Genomic DNA, 20,148 nt, shown 5'->3' with positions numbered 1-20,148 from the left:
CCGCCCTGCCTGCCCCGGCCCGAGCAGGTGAGGCCGCCCCCCTCCTCCGCGCCCCGCCAGGTACCGGCCGTATTTGTACCGGCTGCCCGGGGCTTGCGGGTGCGTGGGCGCCCGCGGGTGGGCGGCGGGGCGGGCGGGTGTGTGCGCGTGGGTGCGCGCGTGTGTGCGCGCGGCCCGGGGGGAGGTTTCTTGCACACGCACACACACACACACACACACACCGGAGGAACAGCCCCGCTCCGGGCCCCCCCCCGTCCCTCCCCTCCCGGCTCAAACCATGTTCCAGCCGTCTGCGAAGCGCTGCTTCACCATCGAGTCCCTGGTGGGCAAAGACACCCACCTCAGCCCCGAGGAGCCCCCGCGCCCCGCCGCCCTCGCCTACCCCGGCCCCGCCGCCGCCGCCGACGCCGCCGCCTTCGCCCCCGGCTTCCAGGGCGCCGCCGCCGCCGGCCGGGCCCTCTACGGCAGCGCCGAGCTCGTCTTCCCCGAGGCCGTGGGGCACCCGGCGCTGCCCGTCGGGCCCCACCAGCTGGGGGGTTCGGCCTTACCGCACCCCCATTCCTTCTTCGGGCCCCAGCACCGGGACCCGCTCAACTTCTACCCCTGGGTGCTACGGAACCGCTTCTTCGGGCATCGCTTCCAAGGTGAGCTGCGGGCGCGGCCGGCCGCCGGGGCGCGGAGGGGCGCGGGGGGCGGGCGGGCTGCGGGCCCGTTAACCGGGGAGGCCGGGGGAGACGGAGCCGGAGGCAAAAACCTGTTGCTGCGGTGCCTGCGGGCACAGCCGGTGCTGCGGGCGTCCGCCCGGCGGGGCCGAGCGCCTCTGCACGCCCGGGGCCCCGTGCACGGGCACACCGGGGCCCCGTGCACTGGCACACCGGGGGCCCCGTGCATGGGCACGCCCGGGGCTCGGCGCCTCTGCACACCGGGGCTCGGCGCCTCTGCACGCCCGGGGCCGGGCCGGGCACCGCGGGGCTCCCGGGGCCGGGACCGGCCCCGCCGCCTCCCTGCGCGGCCCCGCGGCCGGCGGAGCCGGGGTTTGGGTTTCTCCTGCTCGGGAACGAAGGGAAGGATTGCGGCGGATCGCGGCTGCACAGCGAGATTTTGATTTTATCGCTTTCCTCTCTTTTCCTTCCTTCTTTTCTTTCTTTCTTTCTTTCTTTTCTCTCTTTCCTTCCTCTCTTTCTCTCTCTCTTTTCTTTCTTTCTCTCTCTCTTTTCTTTCTTTCTCTCTCTCTTTCCTTTCTTTCTCTTTCTTTTCTTTCTTTCTTTTCTTTCTTTCTTTTCTTTCTTTCTTTTCTTTCTTTCTTTTCTTTCTTTCTTTCTTTCTTATCTTTCTTTCTGTTCTTTATTTTCTTTTTGTCCTTTATTTATTTATTTATTTTCTTTTTGTTCTTTCTTTCTTCTCTTTTTCTGACTCTCTCTCCTTTATCTTTCTTCTCTTTCTCTCCTTTTCTATCTCTCCTTTTCTTATTTCCCTCTCTTTTCTTTTCCCTGTCTGTGTCCTGTCCCTTTCTCCTCTCCTCTCCTCTCCTCTCCTCTCCTCTCCTCTCCTCTCCTCTCCTCTCCTCTCCTCTCCTCTCCTCTCCTCTCCTCTCCTCTCCTCTCCTCTCCTCTCCTCTCCTCTCCTCTCCTCTCCTCTCCTCTCCTCTCCCGTCCCCGTCCCCGCCGCGATGCCGGGGGTGCCGGGGGCCGGGCCGGGCCGGCCGGAGGAGCCCCGATGGGGGCTATCTGCTCGGCACCAACCCCTCGCCCGCCTCCGGGCTCCGGCGGCTCCGCCGGGGGTTGCGGCCGCTGCCGGCAGCGCCTGGGGCTCCGGCCCGGCCCCCGCCGCCCCGACCGGACGCCCCGGCCCCGCAGCGGCCCGGGGGTCCCGGCTCCGGGGGTCCCGGCTCCGGGGGTCCCCGCTCCGGCCCGCTCCCTGCCCCTCCGCCTGCCCTTCCCGCCGGTGCCCGCTTGCCGGCTTGCTCCCTTGCCTTTTCCTTCTTCAGTTCTTGCTTTCTTTCGTTCCTTTCTACCTTTTCTTTCTCTCTTCTTTCCTTCTTTCTCTCTTTTTCTCTCTCTTGTTCTCTCTCTCCCTCTTTCTTTTTATATTTTTCTTTCTTTTTCTTTCTTGCTCTCCCACTTTCCTTCTCTCTTTCCTACTCCCTTTCACTCTTCTTTTTCCTTGTCTGTCTTTCTGTCTGCTTTTTCTTTTTCTTTCTTTCTCACTTCTCCCTTTCTGTCTCTTTTCTGCCCCGTGATTGTCTTAGGCTGTCTCTCTTTCCCCTCTTTTTAATCTTCTTTTTCTCTCTCTCTCATCTTTTTTATCTTCTTGTTCTCTCGCTTTCCTCTTTTTTAGCTTCTTGTTCTCTCTCAGCTTCTTTTTTTCTCTCTCTTTTTAATCTTCTTTTTCTCTCTTTCTCCTCCTTTTTATCTTCTTTTCCTCTCTTCCTCTCTGTTTTTTCTCTGCCTCCCCCTTCTCCCTCTCTTTCTCTCTCCTCTCCCCTCCCCTCCTGTTGCCCCCGTGTCCAGCCCCACCGTGGGACCGCAGGCAGCCGGGGCGGGAGCACGGCCACAGCACCGCGGTGCTGGGGGGGATGAATGCTGCCAGCTTGGGGCGGGGAAGGCACCCAGGGCCCCCCAGGACCCCCGTCTCCGTCCTCCCTGGTCTCCCCAGCATCCCGCAGAGGGGACGCTGCCGGGCTGGGGGTGCCGGCGCGGGACCCTGACGCCGTTCTCTGTCCGCAGGGAGCGAGGTGTCCCAGGAGAGCCTGCTCCTCCACGGCCCCTTCGCTCGGAAACCCAAGCGCATCCGCACCGCCTTCTCGCCGTCGCAGCTCCTGCGGCTGGAGCGGGCCTTCGAGAAGAACCACTACGTGGTGGGCGCCGAGCGCAAGCAGCTGGCCAGCAGCCTCAGCCTCTCTGAGACCCAGGTACCGTCAGTCCCGCCGTCCGTCCGTCCGTCCGCGGGAGCAGCTCGGCATCGGGCGGCAGAGACGGCGCCGGCCCCGTGCAGGGCTGGGGCTGCGCTTTGCAAAAATCCCGGCTAGGTTTATCCAGGAATCCCGCGTGGAAACCGCGGCCGAGCCGTGCGGATTCGCGTGGCTCAGGGTGGGTTTGGGGTTCTATTTTTGCCGCGGCGTTGGGTCGTTACGGTCGTCCCCGGCAGGGCCTGAGGCTGGGGGTGCAGGTCTCGCGTCGTGCCGCTCTCCGGAGCGCTTCTCCGGTGTTATTTCTTGCTTGCTTGGGGTGTTTTTCCCAAGAGCAATATATGGTTTTTAAAATCCCATTAAAAAAGGAGCAGCAGCCTGATACCCTTCCCCGCAGAGCTGCAAAAACGCCCTTCAGTTGTGCTGCTTTGCCGTTGTACGCAAGCACCGCGGCGCCCGCAGGTCAGGATGGGTGCAGAGATGGGCGCCTGCCGACGGGTATCGGTTTCAGCTGCACCTTTCTGATTTTTAGAGAAGCCATTTAGAAATGATGAGGCCCAGGAGGGCCGTAGGGATGAAGGGAAGCAGAAAAGCGTACGGTGCTGGGGGAAAACAGGGGAGTCGGGGCTGAGCATCGCTGCGCCTGTCCAAGCCCGCTGTCCTGGCGAGCGGCTATTCCCAAATGCTCCGGGCGAAGGTACGCTATTTCCCATCATATTCAGTAACTGAGTCGATGGAGAAAGTTTTCTCCAGATTCTGGCTAGGTAGTTTGGCCTACATTCTGAATTAATTTAATTTTTATCCTTTAATTCAATTGGAAAATAAAGCTGGAGCTGTGGGTGTTCCCGGTACCAGCCTGGCTCATCCCTGCCCGGGCTCTGCCAAGCAAAACCTCCAAAGCATCTCTGCGAGAGGGCAGTTACCAGCAGGAAAATGTCCCTGTCACGGGGACAGCGGGAAGCCGCAGGGGCCGATATTGGGGAGGACGGACCGAGGCCACAAATCCGGAGGCCGTTTGTGTCCCGACGCCGATGCTATCCCGAGCGCCCCAGCCCTGTGGCTCGCAGGGCACGGCCGCGGCTGGCACCCCAGCTCGGGGCCTTCCCTTGCCGCTTCTGTCACCTCTCCGGGCTGAAAATGATGTTAAAGGGAAAAAAAAAACCCACCCCAAAGGTGCAGGAACAAAGAGCGACGTGGCCGGGCGGGCAGGGCAGCTGCGGGATGCCCGAGGGGAGCTCAGCGGGTCCCGTGGATTTCCCATCATTGCCCCGAGCCTCAATGCGATAATGCAATTTATTGGGGAAAAAGCAGAGGCATCCGTCCCTAAATCCGGGTGGAGATTTAGAAATGGAAAGAGGCAATATAGATCTATATCTATTTTTTTTTTTTTTTATGCACTGCAGCATGTTTTGTAGCACATTATTGCCATGTTTTTGGAAAGCTGCTGCAGCCGCTCGGCGCGGGGTAATTCATCCCCTGCGGGCAGGGAGCGAGCGCGGGTCAGGGCCAGAGGCGTTTGCGGGGCCGGGGCCGCTCCGTCCTTCCCGTCCTTCCCGCAGCCCCACGGCTCCAGCTGGAGAGCCGGCATCAGGCTCAGGACCGGCAGCGGTTGGCAGGGGGCCCGCGGGACGGCAGGGAAGACTTTTTTTCCCTTTCGGCTTTGTGGCTTTAGAAAAATACTCTTTTTAAAAAAAAAAATCTTTTTTTAATTAGCTGGAGGGAAATAACCCTCAATGTGCAGAGGGGTGCGATAGGGGATGGGCATCGAAGTACCGGGACAGGCAGGGCGGGAGAGCCAGCCTGGCTGGTGGCTGTGCCAAAGCAGGCATTATTATTATTATTATTATTATTATTATTATTATTATTATTATTATTATTATTATTATTATTATTATTATTATTATATCTCCAGTGACATGTCCTACACACACGCAAACCTCCCGTGGAAAGCCACCCCCCGTCCTCGGTGACACGCGGCCCCGGCGTGACGCCGGGTGGCACAGGCGTGTTCCCACCCGCTGCGGGCAGCCGGCCCCGTCCGAGCCCCTGGGCGGGTGGGCTTTATTATTTTCGAGTGGGTTTAGCCGCTCCGAGAAGGGGCTGCCGGTTATGGCTGTGCCTGGCCCCAGTTCCCAGCCTTTTTTCCCAGTGGAGAAGGGAGCTTTGCCCTTCGGGCTGTGCCTGCTCCGGGTCCCCGGCCGGGGAGCAACGCCTGGGGCAGCCCAGGGGAAGGCGGACAGGGTCTGGGTACCTACGGCTAGGGAAATGCCTTGGGATATAGGGTGTGGAAGGGTGGAGCTGTTTAACCCCTTCCCATCCTTTCTCCTACCAAGGAGCTGCGTGAGTCTGGGATAAGGCAGGCCCAGGCAAGAACAACAACAAAAAAAAGGGAATGGGAGAAAATCCAGCAGCAGCGCAGGGTCCCAAAGCAAACGCAAGCGTCCGAGAAGCGGGATGAGGCTGGAGTCCGCGTAGGGAGGCTCCGCGGGGGGTGCGGGGTGGCCCGTGCAAGGGGAGCCGTCCGTGGGGTTTGGGGGGGACGCGGGGGTGTGAGCGGGACGGCGTAACGAGGCTGGCGGGCGGCGTGCCGCGGGGGTGCCGGGCAGCCTGGGCGCAGCGGGGTGGCCTGCCGGGGGTGGGACGCCTGTGCCGGGCAGGTGGGGAGCGGGGAGGAGGTGGGGGTACCACGCTGTGGTTGGGCTGGGCTGGGCGACATGGGCCGTCACCCCGCTGTGCCCATCGCCCGTGGCATCAGGTCGCTGGGGGAGCGCGCTGGGCTGGGAAATAACTTCCCTGAGTGCATTTTGCATGAGGCAGCACGGATCTCCCAGCAGAGCCTCTCCATCCCCGGCGGCACGTGCTGCTAACCCCGCTCGGGGTCTCAAAACACCTTCCCAAAGCAAAGGCCTCAGCCTGGCTCCTGCCAGCGGCAGCTTTGGGGTGATGACGGAGACACCGTACGTCCCAGCATCCCCTCCCGGCTTTGGGGTGATTACAGAGACACCGTACGTCCCAGCATCCCCTCCCGGCTTTGGGGTGATGATGGAGACACCCTACGTCCCAGCATCCCCTCCCGGCTTTGGGGTGATGATGGAGACACCCTACGTCCCAGCATCCCCTCCCGGCTTTGGGGTGATGATGGAGACACCGTACATCCCAGCATCCCCTCCCGGCTTTGGGGTGATTACGGAGACACCGTACATCCCAGCATCCCCTCCCGGCTTTGGGGTGATTACAGAGACACCGTACATCCCAGCATCCCCTCCCGGCTTTGGGGTGATTACAGAGACACCGTACATCCCAGCATCCCCTCCCGGCTTTGGGGTGATTACGGAGACACCGTACATCCCAGCATCCCCTCCCGGCTTTGGGGTGATGATGGAGACACCCTACGTCCCAGCATCCCCTCCCGGCTTTGGGGTGATTACGGAGACACCGTACATCCCAGCATCCCCTCCCGGCTTTGGGGTGATTACAGAGACACCGTACATCCCAGCATCCCCTCCCGGCTTTGGGGTGATGATGGAGACACCGTACATCCCAGCATCCCCTCCCGGCTTTGGGGTGATTACGGAGACACCGTACATCCCAGCATCCCCTCCCGGCTTTGGGGTGATGATGGAGACACCGTACATCCCAGCATCCCCTCCCGGCTTTGGGGTGATTACGGAGACACCGTACATCCCAGTATCCCCTCCTGGCTTTGGGGTGATGATGGAGACACCGTACATCCCAGCATCCTCCCCCACTATCGTGCGTGCAGGGGTGGAGGCGCAGCAGCCCCGGCCGCTGGCTCGGGGCCGGCCGGGCATCGCAGGTGCTCGGGCGGGAGCGGTAATAACTGAGCGAATGCTGGGGGGTCACGGGAGGAGAAAGATGCGCGACCCAGATACGGCCGGAGAGCGGCCGCGCTGCAAAGCCGGGTGTGCAGGGCACCCTGCGCTCCGCCGGGGCAGAGCCTCCTGGCACTGGCGGCGGCCCCCCGTCCCCAAAACCAATCTTTTAAAAGTTTTGGGGTGTTTTTAGAAGAAAAGTCCCGGCTGGGACTGCAGGCGTAGGCGAGGGTGCAGCGCTGATGCCTGGGGAGCTCTGCTGCCCTTCAAGGTGGCAGCGCCTTTGGGTGACAGCACGGCCCAAGCGGTGTCACTGTGTCCTCAGGTGACGGCGGGGCTGGCCCCTCTCGGTCACCCCCCAGACCCATCCCCGTGCTCTCAGCCTTCAGCAGGGTTTGGGTCACAGGGCCGTTGTCCAGGGGAGCCGCACATGAAGCCACCGAATTTAAATTGTCCCCAGCTTCGTGATGGCAGCGTCACCTTTCGGGCAGAGCCACTTTCCCGGGTGCTGGTGGCATCCCTGAAGCAGAGCGTGATTTCCCGGTGGCCGCGGTGGCCCGCAGGGCGTTGCACGGGTGGGAGCGCGTCACGGGCACAGGCAAAGCAGCAGATGGGAGCTGCGGCTAGAGGCAGGACCGGGATGCAGGAGCCGTCCAGGGACCGTCCCCATCCCGCAGCAGGAGCGCGGGGCCGGTGGTGACCCTGGAGGGCAGGGCCAGCCCCGGGGAGCGGCCAGGCAGGGACCCCATGAGCATCGCAGCGGTCGGATGCACAAACACCCGGCATGACAATGGTTAATGCGGCGAGGGTTTGGGAAGGGATAAAACCCCCTGAGCTTGGGGGTTTAAACCAATTACTCTTGGAGTCAGGATGAGGCATCGTAGGGGGCAGCTTATCCCCCCGGTGCCCACTGTGAGGTTCTCACACTTCTCTCATTGTGGCTTCTGGCCTGTTGGAGCGAGGGATGCGGTATCGGAGGGGTCGGGGAGCCCATCCAGCCTGGGAACATCCCCGTTCCCGCAGCCGAGACAGTCGGGAAGCGCAGGGGAGCCTCATCCCGCAGGAGACGGCCGTACCCCGGTGGGTTTCTCCGAGCTGAACCGAGCTGGGGAGGAAAGGCTTCACATGCGGGAGCCACTTCACACCCACCCCGGATTTCCACAGAGCCTCACTCAAGCATCTTAATTGCTTTATGCCTTAGTTTCCCCTTCTATAATTTAGGGATAAGGCAACGTCCCTGCTCCCAGAGGGCTGAGAGCTTTAATTAAAGTTTGCAAAGTGCTTTGCAGTCGTTGAATGAAAGGCGCCAGCTCAGTATTGTTCCAGCGATGCCCCAAAGCTAGGAAAGCAAATGGTTTGAGTCCAGGGCGGGGGGGTTATAATGTGTACCGGTGCCATAAAGCAGCCGCTTCAATAGACCAAGGATGCCTTAAAGTCAAGGGCTCGTACTGCGCTGGCGGCGCGGCACCCTGCAAGGGCTTTGCTCACCTGGGGAGCGCAGCGAGGCGTGAACGCTGGCCTTCGCCGCGCTGCGCGGGGCTCCAGGGCAGGAAGCAAGCGCTGCCTGCAATTAATGCTGAAGGAGAAGGGGCAAGGGGGTGACGGTCCCGGGGATGAGGTGCTGGAGGGGCTGCGGGCACCGCACCACCTACAAGTGGGTAAATGCTTCAGCCTGGCCTGTGCCGGGCTGGCAGCGGCGGCCGAGCAGCGGCACCTAGTGTCCTGCGGGGCCTGGGAAGCCGGGCAGCATCCCGCACTGCTGCCTGCAGCATCCCGCACCCCTGCCTGCAGCATCCCGCACCCCTGCCTGCAGCATCTCACCTGCAGCATCCCACATCCCTGTCTGCAGCATCCCGCATCCCTGCCTACAGCATCCCGCATCCCTTGTACAGCATCCCGTATCCCTGCCTGCAGCATCCCGCATCCCTTGTACAGCATCCCGCATCCCTGCCTACAGCATCCCGCATCCCTTGTACAGCATCCCACACCGCTGCCTGCAGCATCCCGCATCCCTTGTACAGCATCCCGCATCCCTGCCTGCAGCATCCCGCATCCCTGCCTGCAGCATCCCGCATCCCTTGTACAGCATCCCGCATCCCTGCCTACAGCATCCCGCATCCCTTGTACAGCATCCCGCATCCCTTGTACAGCATCCCGCATCCCTGCCTGCAGCATCCCGCATCCCTTCTGCAGCATCCCACACCGCTGCCTGCAGCATCCCGCATCCCTTGTACAGCATCCCGCAGCCCTGCCTGCAGCATCCCGCAGCCCTGCCTGCAGCATCCCGCACCGCTGCCTGCAGCATCCCGCATCCCTTGTACAGCATCCCGCACCGCTGCCTGCAGCATCCCGCATCCCTTGTACAGCATCCCGCATCCCTGCCTACAGCATCCCGCATCCCTTGTACAGCATCCCACACCGCTGCCTGCAGCATCCCGCATCCCTTGTACAGCATCCCGCATCCCTGCCTGCAGCATCCCGCATCCCTTGTACAGCATCCCGCATCCCTGCCTACAGCATCCCGCATCCCTTCTGCAGCATCCCACACCGCTGCCTGCAGCATCCCGCATCCCTTGTACAGCATCCCACATCCCTGCCTGCAGCATCCCGCATCCCTGCCTGCAGCATCCCGCATCCCTTGTACAGCATCCCGCATCCCTGCCTACAGCATCCCGCATCCCTTGTACAGCATCCCGCATCCCTGCCTGCAGCATCCCGCATCCCTTGTACAGCATCCCGCATCCCTGCCTGCAGCATCCCGCATCCCTTCTGCAGCATCCCACACCGCTGCCTGCAGCATCCCGCATCCCTTGTACAGCATCCCGCATCCCTTGTACAGCATCCCGCACTGCTGCCTGCAGCATCCCGCAGCCCTGCCTGCAGCATCCCGCATCCCTTGTACAGCATCCCGCACCGCTGCCTGCAGCATCCCGCACCGCTGCCTGCAGCATCCCGCATCCCTTGTACAGCATCCCGCACCGCTGCCTGCAGCATCCCGCAGCCCTGCCTGCAGCATCCCGCACCGCTGCCTGCAGCATCCCGCATCCCTTGTACAGCATCCCGCACTGCTGCCTGCAGCATCCCGCAGCCCTGCCTGCAGCATCCCGCACTGCTGCCTGCACAGCATCCTGCATCACCAGCCACATGGGTGCCCGCAGCATCCCACACCACCGACTGCATGGGTGCTTTCAGCATCCCAAACCGACCGCCGTCTCCGTGCTGCCGTGTCCAGCCCCGCCACGGGCCGCGCTCCCGGCGCCGGCAGGGAGGGCGTGCGGGGTCGGAGCAGGGCGCGGGGGGCCGCGGGCAGGCGAGGAGGGCGTTACCTCCAAGGATGGAGACCCCGCTGCCTCTCTGGGCTCCTGGCGCAGCGTTTGACCACCGCCATGGTGGTAAAGGCTTCCTGAAACCTAAATGTGGTAAATTAATGATCTATAATGGTAATTATTAGCTATCTGTAATGAGCTACCTGGTCTATACAGTCCAGCCCAAGCCTAACGATGCCGCCCTGGCCCTGGGACCCAGGTCCTCGCTGGAGCTGTGGGATGGCTCCCTGTGCCGTCCCACGTGGTCGTCGGAGCCACGGCCGCTGTGCCCATGGCATCCTGACACCAGCGACCAAATGAAAGGGGTTAAGCTGGGTTTAGCTGCTCCGGCCTTGCCGTGCCCATCGGGGCGCAGCCCAGACACCGGGGTGATGGGCAGCGGGTTGCGGTGCCGTAAGGAGGGTCCCACGTGCCTGCCGACCCCGTGCCTGGGGTGCGATTGAGGGTCCTTCACCCCTCTTGGGTTCCTCCAGGGCTGCAGGGTGCAGCAAAGCGGAGCTGGGAGGCGGCAGCACCCCGCACCCTGCAACCCCCCACATTTGTCGCCCCCGTCCCACCTTGCCGTGGGCAGAGGGGAAACCGAGGCAGGGCACGGTGGCCATGGGAGCGCTCCTGGGGCACAGGGACTTCTTTTTTGCTGGTCTCCGAGGAAAACTTGAGTTCACAGCCTGGTTGCAGCACCATCCCTCGCCGGGGCCGGCTGTGCCGGGACCCCCTGCGAGCGCCCGTCTCTCCCTCTCCCCCAGGTGAAAGTGTGGTTCCAGAACAGGCGGACGAAATACAAACGGCAGAAGCTGGAGGAGGAAGGACCTGACTCAGATCAGAAGAAGAAAGGTTCCCACCACATCAACCGATGGCGCCTCGCCACCAAGCAGTCGAGCGGAGAAGACATCGACGTCACCTCCAACGACTAAGGCAGGGACAGGCTCCTGGTGCAGCCACCATGGAGAGGAACCCGGGGGAGGAAGGGGGGACACAGGCGGCATCACCAAACGAACTCTAGGGACGTCGCCGAAGCCACCGCCGCCGCCCGCTGCCTTTCCTCCGGGGCGCCCGGCCTGACCGGGGACCCGCACCCTGTCCCCCCCCGCCGCCGGGGCGTCCCTCGGAGGTGCTTTTCGGGAAGCTCCCGCCGCCGAGCCGAGGAGGAAGAGGAGGCTGCCAGGGCGCCCGCGGCCCCGGGACGCGACCGCGCATCCTCCTCCGCGCTGGAAGCCGTCCGTCAGCCATGAGATCAAATAAAAACGTCCTACCTAGAAGCTCAATGTACCCAACCCCTTTTTCATTTTCCTTTTTCTTTTTCTTTTTTTTTTTTCGCCTCCCTCCTTTTCTCTGTTGTTTTGGTTTGGTTTTTTGTTTTTTGTTTTTTTTTTTTACACAGTTTTGTTTTAATTTATTCTTTTATTTTGGTGCCTGTGTGCGTGCGTTCCCTGTCGTAGGTAGTCAGCAGCTGTAGTGTGTGTTACTGCGTGGTAATAAAAAGCAAAATGCGCTGGAAACCTGTCTTGGTTGCGGAGGCGGGGGCCAAGGGGACCGTCCCCCTCTCCCATCGCCGGTGGAATGGCCACAGGGATGCTGGTGTCCTTGCCTGGGGGGCACTGGGGGGCACTGGGGGGGGATGGCTCCCGCGGGAGCGATGGAGCCAGGAGAGCGTGGTGGCCCCGTCGTGGTGGGCGCGGGGGGATGAGGGTGGCCGGGAGGAAGGGGGGGGTCTCCCTCGGGGGTCCCCAGTGGAGCGGGGCCACCGCCGGGGTGGCCGCAGGTATGAGAGGTATGCGGCGGCTTCGGGGCCAGCAGCTTCACACCTGCGCCGGGGATTGAATGACGGGGAGAGGCTCCGAGGGGCTCTGCTTCCCTCCCGCTCCCCCGGGAATATCCCCCCCCGGGAGACCCCCGAGCCCTGGGGTGCCGGGGCCGGCGATGGGACCCCCGGGCACTCCTGGGGCCCCCCAGCCATGAGGGACTGGGGGGGTTCGGGGGACGAAGGTTGGGCGTCCTTCCCTCGTCTCAACAGAGTTTGGGGGAAAGGACACTTAGAATAATTTTATATATGTATAAAAAAAATATAAAAAATATATACGCACAAGTATAGTAATTATATATAAGATAAACCGTATATACACACATATATACACACTTATACACATATATACATGCACAAAATATATACGCATATATGTGTATACAATGTGTATATATATTGTATTTTATAGTGTATATTATATGTAATAATTACATGTTTTATAATACATATTTACATATTAGATATTTTATTTTATAGATAATATATATAATATTCTGTATTATTATTCTATATTATTATCTATAGTCTATATTACATATACACAAATTATATCTAATATTATATATTCTCTATATCCACACCCCCCCCCAATATAATAATTCCTGCCGTTGGGAAAGCCCCCTCCCCACAGCCCCTGGTGCTGCAGGGAAGAGCCCCATCCCCGGCAGCTTCTCCCCTGCAAACCCAGCCCAGAAAACTCATCTTTTGCGAGGAGACCTTTAAACCCCGACAGCCGCAGCGTCCCTCACATCAGACGGCCGCACGGAGGTGGGACCACACCGCCAAGGCTTTAAACTCTTTTTATTCCAGACGGATCGGAGCGTTACACAAAGTGTCGCGGTCGATAACGCTATCGAGAAGGTTAAAAAGAGACGGGGGCGGCGGGGGTGCGCCCGCGCGCCGGGGTCCCGCGCAGGCACCGCTGGAAGAGGTGCCGGTGCTGGCGGGCGAGCCCCGCCGTCTCCCCCGGGATTTGCCGTTAACGCGGTTATAAGGTGCATTCAGATCGGGTGCCGGCGGGAGATTGCGTGAGAAGGGGCCGCTGAGGCTGTCGGGTGCAAAATAAACCATAAAAAAGGGGGAAAAAAAAAGCCAGGATTGGATGTTTCCTAAAGCAACCTGGGGCAATACCCGGGGCTGGGGGTATTTACCACCACCGGGACCACTTCAAGCCGCCACCATCTGCACGCCCAACACCGGGATCGCCCTCAGAGCCAGGCCAGCTTTTTGGGTGAGTTTATTTGTACCCTAAAGAGCTTTGCTCAAAGGCTGTCGGGGGTCTCGCCGCAACACGCCAGCAGCCCCCGCGCTCCTGAAGGGCATCCCCGGCTCCGGCTCTCCGCCCCAGCCCTTCGGGAGGAGCCGACCGAAGCGGAGGGGACGCCTACATCTCTCGGCTGCATGGCACGGGTATAACCCTGCGATCTCCCAGCACGGCTCGTCCCAGGGTGGCAGGGTCTGGCATCGGCCGGGCCATCCCGCATCCCAGCGATGCGCAGCGCTGGCCCGGGCAGCGAACGGGGCGATCCCCATCCTGCCGGGACCTGGGCACCTGCCCGCGCTCTGGGGTGCAGAGCAGAAAAATGAGCAACAAGCCAAAATGGAAGGAGCTGAGCTGTGCCCGAGTTTACGGGTGGGTTCAGGACACGGGTGACACAAGCCCGGGGTTGTCCCCGCGTTGTCCCTCGGCTGGCTCGGGGAGCAGCCAACAGACACATCTTCCAGGAGGGACTCAAAACTTCTCGCTGGCACCTTTTGCTGCAACCTGGTCCTCATTATTTCTTAATTAACATATCCAAGAAATCAATTAATTGCGACATTTCTAATTAAATACTACAGGGGATGATCATCTCATTATTATTATCTGCTGAGGTGAACAACTTGATGTGTGTGGCGGGTTTGTCGCTCCCCATTTCTTCCACTTCCCCAATTATAGGAAATCAGAGATGCAAATGGTTGGGTTGTTCTCGCAAACCGAAGGCTCCTTTTTGTACATTAGGAAAGTCGAAGGGATTAATTAGCTATTAAGTGAATGTGCATAATGTTATCATTAGCTGTTGTGTGTAGTCTTTTCTGGCACAATTTGCTGTCCTAATAAACAGTACTAATGTGCTGCCGCTTTCCCAGCTCCACACCTTTCATTTCTAAGGCTGTAGGAAGAGTTGAGCAGGGTATTTCGGTGCGCGCCGGCGGTCCCACCTCGGATGGCAGCAACCACACTGGAACCGCTGCACGAGGAAGCCCAACCTCGAGCTGCCTGCGAGTGAAACGGTCTTTTAAGATCCGTAAGGGTCAAGTTTGTCTCTGCTGAGCCTTTCTGCTGCTTTTCAATAAAAACGCACCTCGACACCTCCTGCGTTGGGATGGCGGTGGCTCAAAAGCTGAGCCGCATCAGCTGGCTGCAGTGTCCCAGCGCGGGGACACCGCGATCTTGTGTTCCTCAAGAGTTTGGGACCACGGGGCCACCAAAACGTGCTCCTCATAAACGACCCTCGCCCTGCTCATCACCAAGCCAGGGGACGGCGAGGGAACGAGCGGCGGAGATGGGTCTGGAGGAAGGGGCCACACATGGGTTTGGGAGATGTGGGGTCAAGTCCTTGGGTCTCCAACTCCTTGGGCACCGCTGCTGCAGGCGCTACCTCGCAAGGCAAGACCTGGAGATGCTTTCGGAAGAGGTTAGAAAGGGGGCTGAGCCCCATGAGGTGGTGGCTCTCCCTTCCCAGTGCCAAGCAGAAGCATCTTCCCAGTGCTCGGGGGGGGGGGGGAGCGGGGGGGGGGCACAACATTTTGAGTTGCATTTGAACAAAATTGGAGAGCGAACGCTGTTGCCAACCCGCCAAAGGCTGCGATCGGCTCTTAGAGCTGAACACCGGCGAACGCCTGACTCAGGACCCCGGGATGTATTTATTTCTCAGCAAAAACTCTGCCGAGTTGACTGAGACCCATTTTCCTGACACATAAAGCGAAACAAGTTTGACGGGGTTTGTATGGGAAGACGATAAATCCAGACTCATTTAGCCCGTTTGATTGTCACTTGTTCGACTGTGCAGCTGCTTTTGAGCCGAGCCATAATCTCGCAGCGTGGCTCCTCTGACATCCCTCAAGCTGGTCCTCGCTCGCTCGAGCAGGATCAGGCCCTTGCGATTCACAGGAGCCGTGTGGCTTAATAAGCCCTAAGTCTATTCTCCTCCAAACCAACGCAGTTTTTATTGAGCATCACTGGATTAACGTGATGAGCAGCCCCTGCTAATTAATGACCTGCGCAGCCGAAACTCCGCAGGTGATGTGTGTGCCGGGAAAGCATCCGTACTCGCCTCCCATCATGGAGAAAATGGGGAATTGGCTCTTTCCCAAGGCAGAACTTGCTTTTCCTTGGGTCTCTCTGCAAAAGAAATACGGCAAGCAAAGCCCTGACTCCTTTCCTGCGCTGCAAATTCCTCGCTCCATCTGCGGGCCCGGCAGGTAGCCGGAGCTCACAGCCACCAAAATCTTTGATCGGTGATCACGATGCAAAACCAGATCACTGTCTCCCTCCTCGCTCCACCTCTCCGAAACCTCACAGCAAAGGGCAGTGTCCATCTCTTCTTCCTCCTCCCCGCCAAAAAAAAGCCTGGGATGAAGAAGCTTTGCAGCAGAATGGTTCAGGCAGCGACAAAACCCACCGGGGAAGGGGAAAAGATCCACCCAGACAGACGCCGGAGCCAGGAGGCTGCTCCCTGTCAACACAAGAGGCTGTTTCTGTCTCAGCCTTGCATTTCCATTCGGGAGGAGGAAGAAGGCAAGTTGTGCCTCCGTGCAACACGATGCGGCTTGGCTCCTAACTTCGGCGGGCTCAGCGGAGCCGTCAACTGAAGTTTTAGGCTCAGAGTAGCTTTTTCCCCACTGCACGCACATGTGGATGTGTGTGCAAGGGGGGGACCTGTATCCCCAGCATCCGACAACGGTCCTTACCTCCTCCCATATCCTGCAGCAATGGAAAGGGCCCTTTTTCAGGTGCACAGCTCATCCCAGCTGGCTCTTCGAAGCCTCGCCGCTGCGGTTCCCATCGGCAGGCTGCTGTTCGGGCATTGCCAGCGTCCCCGCTACCCTTCCCAGGGCGGGAGGTCTGCTCCCCTCTTCCACTGCTGCGGGGAGTTACTCGCCCTCAGGGCAACATACAGGGCCTGATTCTGCGCTGCGCTACCCGTAGGACAGACGCCCATAAAAATGTCCATAGGACAGATGCCACCTGCCTTCAGCCTCTCCAAATCCCACGCGGAGCAGATGGGGTGGCCTCGCTTCCTCCAGAGCGTACATTCATCTCATCTAGTGCATTAGAGGAACTCTACTGTGTCAGATTCAGCTGTCCTTTACCCTGGTGTAAATCCAGAATAGCTCCATGGGTGTAACTGGACCCACCAGTGTCAGGGACCGGGAGCCGGCCCATCACCAGCAGCTATGGAGAGCCCAGAGCCAGCCTCTCCTCCCCTGCATGCTGGCATGTAAACCCACAAAACTGATTCGTTTCATGCAATTCTTTCTGATTTACACCAGCGCGGGGACAGAATCAGTCTTCCTGAGCCAGCCTGACCGTTGTGTGACTCCAGTTCCTACTGGTCTGACTCCAGTGGGGAGCGAGAGCAGCCAGCGGTGGAGGAGCACACGGTGGGGCTCAGGCCTCCCGATTTCAAGCATTGCAATAAATCCTTTGAATACATTCTGCGTCAGTGGCAATTTGGTTTCCCCTGCTCCCCCCACCCTCCCCAAAACCCCCAACAAACTGGCATCTGAAGGACGACAGCCTGTGCGTTCGGCTGTGTCCATCACCACCGTGGCTCCATCCCTACAACCAGAGGCAGATCTTGCTGTCAGCATGGTGGTGACCATGTTCAAAATCTGCACCAACTCCTCTGGTCCTCAGGGAGTCACTCAGGGTTTACCCTTGGGTACAAGATACCAGAAAGCCAATTTATGGCCCCAAACCCATGGGAGGGCAGGATTCGGTGCAGTGCTGGGAGGACTTGCTCCACCTCACTTTAAGCACCCCGAAGTGGAGTAGCTGAAGAGGCAGACAGGCAGCCAGCCATCTCCAGAGGGCAGCTCACCCCTCTGAGGTTGCAGTCTCACAAAGCCATCAGCTTGGCACGGCTGCCAGGCAAAGCCATCCTGCCCATCAGTTTCTGCTTTGGGTCCTCCTCTGCCCTGGCACAAGGCTTGGGACAGCGTTGGCTTTGCTGTCTGAAAGCATTGGCAAAAATAGAGAAGAAAAGAAGAAGAAGGAGGAGGAAGAGGAGAAGAAGAAGAAGATGAAGAAGAAGGAGGAGAAGAGAAGAGAGAAAAAGAAAGAGGAGAGGAGAGGAGAGGAGAGGAGAGGAGAGGAGAGGAGAGGAGAGGAGAGGAGAGGAGAGGAGAGGAGAGGAGAGGAGAGGAGAGAGGAGAGGAGAGGAGAGGAGAGGAGAGGAGAGGAGAGGAGAGGAGAGGAGAGGAGAGAAGAGAAGAGAAGAGAAGAGAAGAGAAGAGAAGAGAAGAGAAGAGAAGAGAAGAGAAGAGAAGAGAAGAGAAGAGAAGAGAAGAGAAGAGAAGAGAAGAGAAGAGAAGAGAAGAGAAGAGGAGTTCCAGTTGGAAGGGACCTACAATGATCATCTAGTCCAACTGCCTGACCATTTCAGGGCTGGCCAAATGTTAAAGCATATTATGTCCTCAGACAACTAGCTTAGCAAAGCATAGCTTAGCCAATTAGTTTAGGTTAACAACCTTACTTTTAGAGCATCTACACTAGGTGGGACAAACCCCATCCTTCATGTCTATGCAAAGGAAAAGAGCAGATCGATTGTATTTTTGCTGTAAGATCCCTTCCTATCCAATGTGTGGGCATGTTGGCTTTCCAGTCTCTTGAACCCCGGGCAAAAGCCCTTGCAGATGCACCCGGCGGTGGGCTCCTGCGACACAAAGTCTTGCAAGTGCAATGAACGGTAGGATGCCACCAGGACCATCTGCAGAAGAAGGAGGGAGGGATGGAGGGCGCACAGGCTATGACCTTCGCTGTGCGAACGGAGCGTTGCACATCGAACCATGGAAGGCTGCTTTTGAGCATGATCACTGGGGCAGGATCGGCATGAAATCAGTACAGGACACTTAAACACCCTATCAAGCGCTTCACATTCATGCACCCGTTGATCTCTACGGAATTATTTTTGTGCAGCATCAGTGTGGAGATTTAATTCACATTGAAAACAAAATTTGCTCGGTGAAGCCTACTTTCACGTAGTTAGGTATAACCATGTAAACACGCCGTTAAACATCCCTCCATGCAGTGCTATTAAGTTCTGAGATTATTCTTTAGCTAGTTCTCTAAAGTGTTTCAATGTAAGTTCTTTGTTGCTGCTCCTGTGGCTAATTTAAAACTTTTAATATTAATTTTTTTGACTGGTGTGAGGTGTCAGTTCTCTGCAAGTGTTAATTTACTCCCGGTTCGCCGGGAGCGGTAATACGTTACTATCGCTGAGCTCTATTATTTGTTTTCTCTTGTTGTTGTTTTCTTTTTCCTAGTCGGGATCTCAAGTTTCCCCCTTTCCCTCCCCAAATCTTCCGGGCTGAGATTGTCCGCTTCCACTTACAATCCTTTATTGTAGACGACAGTCTTACTGGTGGTGGCCATTGCGATTTCTGGCTCGAGCCGAGATGTCTCAATCTGTGAAATCAAAGAGAAGGCAAGATCAGAATGGGTATCGCGTTGTTCTGTCGCAGCAGGAGCGTGATAGATCGATAAATTAATGTGGAGAAGTATAATATGTAAATAATACAATGTCAATCATGCCTTTGCCGTGTCATTTTGATGTGCTTTACACTGCTCAAGTCTCAAAACAACCCTGTTTGGATTGACTTATATTACATGAAATGATGCACGCTCGCTGCCTTGCAATATTCAATGAATTATAGAGCGTCTCTGAGAATCAAATGGATCCCACCCATCATTTTCCAGGAGAGATCCCTTCCTTTTCCCGCAGCCAAGGTCCCCTTGCATGGTGCTAGAAGGAATCCAGCTCCCAAAGCTGCGGGGTGCACCCGGAGGGACCCAGCAAAGCCAAGGGCTGCCTGGGGACACGAGGGGACAGCACACCCTGGACCAGGGCTCTATATCCTCCAACAAGGATGGATCACAGCTAAAATCCACCCACCCCCTTCTCTGTCTCCATAAAATCTCCATCCCTTTCCTAATTTTTTCCTTTCGCCAACTTCACACGAAGCTTTCCCTTGCTCTGAAATCACTCCGAACCCTTGCATCCCTGGGAGGGATCCGTGGTGCTCCCGGTTCCCGCGGCAAGCAAAGATCCCGCTCCCAACCGGGACAGGGCACCTTGCAAGATCAGACTTTTAGAAATCCTATACATTGAATTGATGCTGTTGCTGACACAATGCTAGGAACCCACGTTAAAATCGAAATGCTTTTGAAAATGTTTAACCTAGTTAGACAAATTAGCAAAAATTTGTGCAAAACAATTTAGGTATTTAAAATATTCAATGTTTTTAAAAACTGGAAAAACTGTTCTTAGCTTTCAGCTGCAAAAACCCAACAAAATATAACATCAAAGCAATCTTAACATGAGGTGCAACATAACCCTTCAGCAAAGCTGTTAAACAGCTACTGAAGCATCATGGGAAATAGCACTTCATTTATTCAAATGCACATATGTCAGGTTTTTGCACCATATGTCATTCCAAGCTATTTACAGTAATAATTAAATCTTAATCAACGTTTAACCTCTGTAAAATGTTTGAAGGGATCTAATCACCCTTCAGACTGCACTAATGAAGGAGAAATATATAAACATAAAAAGAAAATGATGCATAGATAGCACACCAGAAAGAACAGTAATTGCAAAATTGTATTTCTTTTAAATATAATCAGCAAATTATGTAAAGTAAGCCAACGAGTATTTTAAGTGAAGACATCTTGGGTGTCAGAGGTGTGATCAGCTAATTTTGTACTGCTATCCATAACAGATGTAGCATATTTTCTTTTAGTGCCATTATTAGCAACTTCACCATTTCTTTCTGTGCTGAAACACAAAGTGAAGCATTGTGCTGGGGAGAGTACCCAGCAAAGGTGCAGGAGAGGCGATTCTCACGTACACCGGCACTGACGGGATCCATTTTGAGGGAGGATTAACTCCGATCTGCCTGGCTCTGACGCAGCTTTTCTTCCTATTGTTTTCTTATTTTTCTTCCAGAGACAGAAAGAAAAGCTCTGAGGTATCGGGGCCGGGTGGTTTCACCCACTGGTATGAAAACATCAAG

The 20,148-nt window shown here is 57.5% G+C and overlaps 2 protein-coding genes across 3 annotated transcripts in view; one reads left to right on the top strand and one right to left on the bottom strand.

Moving 5' to 3' along the window:
- Positions 1-277: 277 nt before the first annotated feature.
- LOC309592301 (homeobox protein EMX1-like) lies at positions 278-10,981 on the top strand (the record flags this gene model as incomplete). Its single annotated transcript, XM_082315539.1, has 3 exons — positions 278-644; positions 2,727-2,911; positions 10,814-10,981. The coding sequence occupies 3 exons, from the start codon at positions 278-280 to the stop codon at positions 10,979-10,981; spliced, it is 720 nt and encodes a 239-aa protein (XP_082171665.1).
- Positions 10,982-17,403: 6,422 nt separating this feature from the next.
- SFXN5 (sideroflexin 5) overlaps positions 17,404-20,148 on the bottom strand; it is a 104,046-nt gene continuing 101,301 nt past the window's right edge. For both annotated transcript variants that reach the window (XM_082315567.1, XM_082315563.1), the window contains exon 14: positions 17,404-18,541. In XM_082315567.1, the coding sequence (XP_082171693.1) occupies positions 18,464-18,541 (78 nt within the window). In that variant the 3' untranslated portion in view covers positions 17,404-18,463. The remainder of the gene's footprint in view (positions 18,542-20,148) is intronic.

Source organism: Platalea leucorodia, assembly GCF_965183815.1.
Source record: "Platalea leucorodia genome assembly, chromosome: 6".
Lineage (NCBI taxonomy): Eukaryota > Metazoa > Chordata > Aves > Pelecaniformes > Threskiornithidae > Platalea > Platalea leucorodia.
Note: the sequence above shows the minus strand (reverse complement) of the source record. Positions and strands in the feature narration are given on the sequence as shown.